This window comes from Polypterus senegalus, chromosome 12 (genome assembly GCF_016835505.1).
Source record: "Polypterus senegalus isolate Bchr_013 chromosome 12, ASM1683550v1, whole genome shotgun sequence".
NCBI classification, from domain to species: domain Eukaryota; kingdom Metazoa; phylum Chordata; class Cladistia; order Polypteriformes; family Polypteridae; genus Polypterus; species Polypterus senegalus.
In genome coordinates, this window is record NC_053165.1 from 19,045,433 (window position 1) to 19,055,132 (window position 9,700).

General features: G+C 37.2%; 1 protein-coding gene across 1 annotated transcript; it reads right to left on the reverse strand.

Annotated features, from left to right (window-relative positions):
- Positions 1-2,977: 2,977 nt before the first annotated feature.
- manf (mesencephalic astrocyte-derived neurotrophic factor) lies at positions 2,978-9,095 on the reverse strand. Its single transcript, XM_039771124.1, has 4 exons — positions 8,841-9,095; positions 6,043-6,170; positions 3,394-3,535; positions 2,978-3,305 (listed from the first exon to the last, which is right to left on the reverse strand). Exons 1-4 carry the CDS (start codon positions 8,926-8,928, stop codon positions 3,121-3,123), a joined length of 543 nt encoding a protein of 180 aa, XP_039627058.1. The 5' UTR covers positions 8,929-9,095; the 3' UTR covers positions 2,978-3,120.
- Positions 9,096-9,700: the final 605 nt, after the last annotated feature.

Below are 9,700 nucleotides of genomic sequence, written 5' to 3' on the forward strand. Positions count from 1 at the left end.
CTTACTTCCGACTCTGTGGAAGTCCGCTTTGGTGATAAGTTGTTTATTTCGGTTTCGTCAAGACAGCCTGTGTGTGTGTAAACGGTAAAGTATTTCTGATTTCGAGAAGAAAACTATACCATTCCCCGAAAAACAACGTCCATGATTTGCATCAACCCAAAGCCATGATGCGCGACACTGAAACGTGTCATGTTTCTGAAGGTTGTTCAGATATATTAACAAGTCCCCTTTGGAAAATGGTAACATTTACCAATACAGTACATGCCAAAATGCCCGATTGGGGTCTGAAAAATTGTTCATTCAATAAAAGGACATGAGATTTTCAACATTTTGTCTGCTATACAGTTAAGGACTTTTCAATCTATGACTGGATGTTCTGCTCCTTTATTGGGACAGCAAAGCACTAATCCTTCCCATCAAACCTTCTTTTGTCGCTGGTTAGTTTCAGAGGACTGGTTGTCTCAGTATCTGGATTTCATCAAATCTTTCTTTCTGGAACAAGTAAATCCTGAGCCTTAGGATTAACAAATTGCACATCTTTGGCATTGCGGATCACATAATTCTGGCTAAATCTGTTCCAGAAATGCACATTTGGTTTAAGCCAGGCTTTCTGAAACAGAATTAGCCCGATTGGTGAATCCTGACTTTAACCAATTTTTCACTAATCCTGCTTTCAGACCCCAGCTCATCACAGCACAATTACACACACACTATGGAAAATTCAGAGTGAACAATTAAACTATAATACATTAAAAGTCCACTTCCTAAGGTCACAATAAGAGGAGTCTTCTGCCCATTCATCTTTAAAACATCCACAATATGCCTAGATCAGTTAGCTCAATCATTTCAAAAGCTGTTTTAATGGTCAATAGAAACTGGTGTCATGTCCATCATTGGGAACCAGATCAGTGTGTTCCTGAGAAACTGCCTGAAATTAAACAGGATTTTAGATATATACAAATTAAAGTATTTGTGTGTCCTAATTTTTATGCACTTTCAGCTGTAAAGCAGTTGATAAAAGTTGAGACCATTCTCTGATAAAAGTTTACCAGGAACTTTTATTTCCAACTCCAGGCTAATTGCTCCAAGACAAGCTTTGCCAAGAGGTACATTCATAATTTCACAAGATACATTATTTCTCATTTGTGTTTAATAATCACACAAAGGGGGGAAAAAAAAAGCAAAAAAACTGCTGCAATAGAAAATTAAGGATCAGTAGGTCTGAGATACCCCCCAACCCAAAGAAACACACTTAAATCAAGGAAGAAATGCGTTTTTTGTTTCTCTTGGAGTGGATGGTATTTCACACGATTTTCACAAAGCTCACACAGGCCAAAAAGACTTTGGATGGATGATGTTACGCAGGGACCCCACAAGGGAGGGCCAAGTAGAGCTACCAATATCACTCAAGTGTTCAAAAGAAACACACCCTTGCTACTTTAAGTATGTATAAAACAGCAACACGTCTGATGTACAAACAGGCATCCCTGTTATTTAAAAAGGCTTTTAATATTTTACCAAGTTTAGCAACAAGGCATTAGCATTTTGAAAAGTCCCTTGAACAGTTTAAGCAGAATGCCGAGATGGACAAAAACAGTGTGGTTACAAAAGTGAGACGTACCATTGTGAAGAGTTTAGATGAAAATGGAATTTGCTCCCCAAAACCACATTGGCTTTCATGTGTAGAATCCATTTTCTTCTTTTATCAGATGTGTAGGCAAGGGTAACTGGGAGTGTGTGTGTTTATTGTTCCTTAGTTGGCCTTCCCATGGACTAACACACTTGGTCTTAGCTGCCAAGAAAGGCTATGGTCCTCCACAAGCCTGAATTAGATTATGTTTAAAAAATGTTACGAGGCACTCACATTAAACAGTTAGTTGTCCAGACCTTGCTGAACTACCAGACAAGTCACTGTTCAATACTGTAAATTCTTATTCATTGTACTTAAAATAAACCTTCCATGTCGAAGGCACCCAACCCCAGACTTTAAAGAAACCTGCAAAGGAATCAGTTTACTCATGTGCACATTTGTTCTTTTTTTAAATGCAAATGTACTTGTGTTAACATGTTTACTAAATAAACTAGACTTTACTGAATGACCAAATGTGGTCCCATGGCATCACGGAAGTCTGGCATCATTTGCAATTGTGTCAAGAGTCTCACATGTAGGACTAAAATATAGGTAACAAAGCATTTAAATTTTATCCAAGGAAATCTTTCTGTAAACCCTCTTCACCAATCATTAACCACTCACACAGTTTTTACACATTTACAAGTAATACTGAAGGTATACCTCCATGCAGAGTAACAATATAATGAAATTCACTTATGATAATTAAGACTGCCCGTTAACATTGAACTAATCATAGATTTTCCACAGGAATGTCATTAAGTGACATCAAATCTATTGCTTTGATTGCAAGTGAATTGCAGGCTGCAAAACACAATCTTCAAAACTGTTTACTGCAACTCAAGTATTTAATTTTAAATGGGTCTACTGGACAAGTGTGGCCGAAACAAAATACACACAGAATTATTCCTCTAGCAAGTATGACCAAACAATAATCCCCTTTAAGCTTGACTTAGTCCATTCCAACTCACCTTTGTTCTTGCACCCCAAGTTGGTAGAATTGGCAAAGCGGAACTTAGAATGAAATGGGCCTGTTTAGTTGCCCAGAGATCTTCAATAATGTATTGAAGAATTTTACCAAAGTGTGTCCATCACTCTGGCTAAAATAAATTGTATTGCCTACCCAATACAGCGGTCTTTAAATCTATAAAGACTGCAAACTTACCTACAGTATACTTACTAAAAAGGCTGCACAACTCAAAGGGCATTTTCTGTCTTAAAATCAATAAACATTGTCACTAGACAGCTTCCTTTACAAGTATTTAATAAAAAAATACCCAGGAAATAGGCAGTACAATTTACTAAACACATTAAGCCCATTTTTTTTTTTCTCTCTTGCTCCATTTCTTTTTTTTATATAAACCAAATCTCAAAAGGAAACATGGCCCGTAATAAGTTATAAAAATCCGCACTTCAGATACTATGGCAACATACAGTCTGGATTAAATGACAAGTGCTTTAAAGCACCAAGTCTTTGAGAAATGCACAAATCAAAGGTCCGTCCGTGCACTGGCCGCACTGGGAGCATACTGCGGCATCAGTTCATTGATTCTGCGTATGAAGTCAGATTTTTCTGCACATCCCTTGCAGGACTCTCCCCACTCTTCTAGGATTTTCTTCAGGTCTTTAACTTTTAATTTTTTCAGGTCCACTGTGCTAAGGTCAACTTGTTTATCTGAGTAAAGAAGAGAAAATACAAAATTGGAGACCTTAAACATCACGACTACCATCCAGTAATTTAAAAAGTACCTTTGTATTCTTACCATATCTTAAATCACATATTTGGCCATCTTTTTTCTTTAGTTTTTCACAGATTTTCTCCACAGGTACATGTGAGCTTAAAGGTTTAGATACTTCATTGATTATTTTAGTTGCTGCATCCACTGTTGCTCCTATGTAATAGCACTGGAGAAAGGAAATGGCAAAAAAAACACACATTAGAAAACTTTTCACAGTAAAAAGGATCCAGGATCAATATGGATATCAAGCCCCCCCAATTAAGGAGACAGATGGATCTATATATATTCTATATTAGAATGCTTAAAAAAATATGAAGTTTTGCTTAACAGTGTTTTAGTCTTCTTTAATAATTCAAAAACACACACAAAACAAAAAACGCATTTCAACTCTACCATACAGGCTACAGTACATAAATTATCAACTGGTTATTCCACTGCAAGATTGTTAGTGTTCAAAGATCTTTGAAAGTAAATTCAATCTGGTGGCCATATTTACCAATAAATCAAGGTTTTGTTTATGTAATCATAAGGTATATTAGATGGTCATTTCAATTAGTACACAGAAAAAACAAGTTCCAGTTTGTACTTTAAGCACAAAGCAGCACAGGTGTAACTGGAGTGCAATATGCATAAAACAAAGCACTGAACGGAAAATTGACACTTGCCACTCACTGTTCCATGCAGTGTCCATCGCTAATATTAAATTGAAATCTTGGATAAATAAAAGCAAAATAGGCTGTGAAAAAAAAAACACAAAAAAAAGAAAAACACACACTCTTGATCTTTCATTTAAAAATATTGAAAATCTAACACTTAAATTAGTTCTAAAAATCTGAAAGAAAAAAAAAAAAAGCGAAATGTATTTAAATATACAAGAGCCACAATTAATCAAACCCCTTCACTTAATACATCCCTCTTTCCAAAGGTTAAGAATAAAAAAGCGAAATTCAGAGGTGTTAATGAGGGTCCTGGAGAGCATATGGCCAGTGATCATTAAACGATCCCTCCACACAAATCACACTACATCAGTCTTATTTCTTGGGTCCACACTTTTAGACTCTCATTTTCAGCTCATTCCAGTTTCTACATAGGGTTTAGGTCAGGGGACTTGAAGGCCATGGCAAAACCTTGACTTTGTGGTGACTGAACCATTTTGAGGCATACTCTGGATCACTGTCCGGATGGAATAACCACTGATGGCCCAATTTATGCTTCCTGGCAAAGGCAGTCAGTTTTTGATTTACTATCTGGGGATACTTTGAGTTCATTATGTAATGTCTCCCTACAAGTTTTCCCCAGAGCCTTCAGTAGAAGAACAACTCCACATCATCATAGATCCACCACCTTATTTCAGAGTAGGGATGAAGTACTTCTCTACGTGCCTATAATACTCTTTGTGCCAAACTTGCCTCTGATGCATGTTACTAAAATGTTCGCTTCATCTGATAATAGAACTTAGTCCCACTTGAAGTTCGCTAACATATGGAAAACTGTAGGCACTCAAGTTTCTTATTTGACAAAAGCAGACAATCCCAAACAACTTGTGGTTATGTAGTTCTGGAGAGATTTTCACCCCACACGACAATGTCTGCAGTTCTCTAGTTGTCACCACTGGAGAGTCTTTGGTCACTCAAATCATCTTCCTCCCTGTGCATATTGGGAGGTCAATATAGACATGTGTCTATTTCCAACATCTTCAGCTTCATCAGACTTCATTATTGCCCAAGAGTGAAAATGGACATTTTCAACTGTGTGACTATTTTCTTGTAGCCACTTGCCAATTTTAGCTGCTCAATCACCTTTTGTCATTCACCGTTGTATTCTCAGGTTTTTTCTGGTGTGTTGGATGACTGAAGGGAATTTGGCCCATTTGTCACCTCATTTATACTCCAGTGAAAACATTCCTACTCACTCAGTTGAAATTAAAATGTAAGAGAAATGTGAATATACTTTAGTTAGTTTTACTCAATTTTCTGGGGTGTCAAAAACTGAATTGTTTTATAATGAGAATTTTTCCTTTCAACAATTACTTCACTTTAGCTAAAGGTCATATTTTAATATTTTTAAAATGTCAGACCAATAGTTTTAAACTTGGATACTTTTTCATATCCTATTTTATTTTTTATTTATTTCCTAAAGGTGTCATTATTTAGTGGAAGTCACTGGCATAGACTCAGCTTGTTTCTGTAATACTACTTGTAGCTCCTTTTCGGCCCAGCACTATAATCCAAGGCAAGTCTGATGCGATCATAGGCTACACAGTGCAAAATGAAGACAGTCGTAGCTCCAAAAGTTAATAAAACTCTCAAGAGTGTGTGCACTTACTTTACATTAAAAATAAAGGCAGACAATACTTTACATTAAAAATAAAGGCAGACAAATTTGTGAAATGGTTAGAAGAAACGTACCCGTCAACCATCTCGTCAAACATTTCTCACTTTACAAATTATCCAACCCATACTTTGTGTCTGACAAAAGGAACTCCATGCAGGGCTGTACACTTGCACCCCATATCCTATACAATTAATAATTTAAATATATTATGACAAATGCTGTTGGGGACATCCTAGTTTTACAGCTGTAAACCAAATTACAGTCTGCTGACCTATATTAATTTCTGATCAAGCTATCTGTACCTTATAACACACCTACAATGTGCGCACGTGCACTTACCAATCGATTTTCCTTTCCCTTTGCGTCCTTGCAAGTTTTAAGCAATTCCTTCTCAATCTCCGCTGGGGTGAACTGCACATCTTTATCTTTTAGGGACTGGTAAAACTTTCCCAAAAAGGTGACACACACTAAGATGACAGGAAAAAATTGATTAGAAAATGCACAGTGAAAAAAATTTGCCATTTCTTGCACTTCAAATATGAGGAACTTTATACAAAAGGATTTGAAAGACAGACACATGGCCAACATAGTGACAGAAAAAAAAACTAAGGAGGATTCAAATGTGAAAATTCAGAGATTAACTTTATTTTCACCCACAAGGTGGTACATAAATGCAATAAAATAAACTTAAAATACTGCAAATTAAATACTACAGTAAAAACCGACAAAACAAAAGGTCTGATCGGTCATTTAAACTGTGAATGTATCAGAAAATACTGCTTTACACTGACACATTCTGCAGGACCCCATTAATATGAAACAGGGTTTGATAAAAGGATGAATATAGCCTTATTTCGACTAGGCACTCAGAATATAGACTAGGATTCACAGATTCTGTTGTTGAATAATGTTTTCAGCTCTCAAACCAAGTTGAGATGTGTTAGGATGTGCAATCTTCCCTTATGCTGCTTAATTAAAATGAGAACATTTCAAAAATTGTCACTAAGAACAGGCCATTCAACCCAACAACTTCATTCCTCCTACGTTTTTTTCCCCCCATATACTTAAGTAATCACTGAATGGAAATTGCCTTTTTTGCATGACCTTTCACCCACATTGTCAAAAAAAAAAAAAATTAACATCAAATCAACCTCTTAAGATCCCTACAGTCCTGCTCTCCACCATACTACTTGGTAACTTATTCCCTGTCTCTCTGGTTCTTTGCATGAAGAAAAATGTTTTTTTCACAAAACCAGCCCTTAAAATGTCCAACTGTGTCCCTGTGTTCTTGTTGCAGAGTTTATTTTAAAGTAACAACCAAAATATACTGTATTAATTCATTCCAAAATTTTAAACACTTTTAATCGTGTCCCCTTCTTAATCAGTTTTTGTAAACTGAAAAAATTAAACTCCTTCAATCTCTCCCCACAGCTCACAACTCTTAGTTCCAGAAACAACCTAGTCACTCTCTCTCCCTCTCTAGCACTACAATGTGTTTCTTTGTAATATGTAGAACAAAACTGAAAACAATACTCCAGGTAAGGCCTCAAGTATTATATCAGTTCATTGTACAGGTAAGATAGTAATATCCTGCTTCGGCTCTTCAGCCTGTCGCATGTCCACCAGTGCCGTTAGGTCAGCTGCATGGTCGTTGTGGGGGAAGTCTCCCTGCCACCCCCTGTAGCTGTCTTCCATGGGGTGTTGACCCCCAACCAATGTCTTATAACTTATGCATAGCCTCTTTTGACTTGAACTCCACACATTGCAGCAGCCTAACATCCAGTGAGCTTTCCTGATCACTTCTGTACACTACAAGAATGTAGATAGGGAGGGGTTCACTGTTCTTCTCATTAGGTGTACTTTGGTTTGGTTTAAGACCTCCCATTGTGTGTGCAATACATTAAAATTTCCTCTGCAACAAATCTCCTCATGCCAGTATGCTCTCCAAGACCCCCTGTAACAAACTATATGATTCTGTATCTATTCCCCCACCTTTTTTTTAGCATCATCTTCAGATTTAAACAGCTAATTGATTAGAACCTTGTCCACATCATTTGTAAATATTAAAATGAGTTGGGGCCACAAACCTGATCCCTAAGGGAGACCCTTTTTAACATCACCAAAAAAAAAATGAACATCACCGTTTCCTGTGGTTGTGCCAATTTTGTACTCACCTACAGGCTGTGCTCTGCATTACCACTTTAAGTTTGGTTTTACCTACTTCTGAGCTAGACGACGAATATTTGAATTTACACAATTACGGTTAACGCTTATTAAAAAATAATTGTCTGGGAATTTATTATCAATTCATGCACACTGAAGGATTAACAAAAGTAAATAATGACCATCAGCTCCAGCTATATATTCAAGTGAAGGGCAGCCTTAATGCGGCCGACAGGCGTGGAGTCAACCTGCTTTTAGTTGTGATGCACGAATACCCGGAGCAGAGCAACTAAGGTACCAAAATCTACTTTATAAGAGAACACTGTTCTGTTTATATTAAAACACACTAAACAGCCCGATTTACATTCGAAACCTCTCAACTGTGGACCGATTTGAAGGCGGAAGAACCCAAACACGTGCCAGTCGATCTTCGCTGTTGTATAACAAGGGGATTCGAAGCGTTCTAAAACCCACAAAACGCTCCAGCCCTAGATGTAAGCAATTGTCGCCTTTTGTGTACAACGTAGATGTTAACTTAACGGATCAGTCGATGAAAGCGGGAAAACGGCTAATATTTTTAAAGTATCTTTACCAATAAAACATGTTTTTTTAGTTAACTCTTGCACTCGCCGGATGCAGTCACCACTAAAGATGCTGCACAGCAAGTCTGACAATAAAAATGTTACATGAACAGCCAAATAACTTTAAATATTCAGTAGCCAACAGAATCTACATGACTCTACTTTATCGCAACTTTGCGTTTCAGAATTCTAATGCAACTTTTTTTTTTTTTTTTTGAAACACTCGTTCCTGCATTTCACACTAAACCATCAGCATCCAAATTCAAACACTTTACACCTTAAACAAAAAAAAAAAAAACCTGGTCAAATAAATGGATCGGTGCCTCCCATAGATCTATCAGACCTGGCAGATCATAAAGCTGGAAGTTAAAATGATCAGAGAGGATGTCTTACCTTCACATTCTCCCTCCTTCAAAGCCAAGCTGGGGCTTGACAGAAGAGACAACGCCAAAGCTACCGAAATCCCACCGAAATATAACATTGCACTCGACCTTATAGGGGAATAACAAAATATTTAACTCAAAAAGGGTTTCTAGAGATAGAATATGAAAAAAAAAATCAAAACTGCATTACAACCGACTCCTTCAACTCAGCGTTTTTCCGAACAGCCGGCTTATTTTACTTTAACACGCAACTAAGACCATTCAACCACCTCCCACTAGCACTAAATGCCCACCTCTCAAGAAGTGTCATTGGACTAGGCATTGCCGCCACCGCCCAGTTCTCACGAAATCATTGGCTCTCGCGGGTAAAACCCATCCACGACGTATAACATGATTGGTTATTCTCTTAAGATTACGTGGATCTGTGGCTAGTTGGCATGTAATCATTGGTTGTTACGAAAGCGCGATGACGTCATGTTAGGAAGCACAGTAAATGATAACTGGAAGAAGCGACTGTAGTACAGGAAGAAAACAAAGTAAGATAGTCGAGATCAAGTGGTTGAAATAAATTACCCAACAGTAAATTACATTGGTTCATCATGAACCTATGTTACATTTGTTCTGAGAGTGTACCTTTCTTCAGACGTTTTGTTTACACGTTTTTAAATGTACAGTATTTGTGAATCACTTCGTGCGAACACCTGCTTTGTGTTGATTCGCAAAGTCTGAATGCCTTTCTATTTCTCATCAGTTTTTTTTCAAACAGGTACTGAAGCTGATGTTAAAAATGGGACGTCAAAGACGATTGCTGCAAAACGCAGATTATTGCTCAACTCTCTCTGAAAATTGAAATTGGAAATTGATTTTATT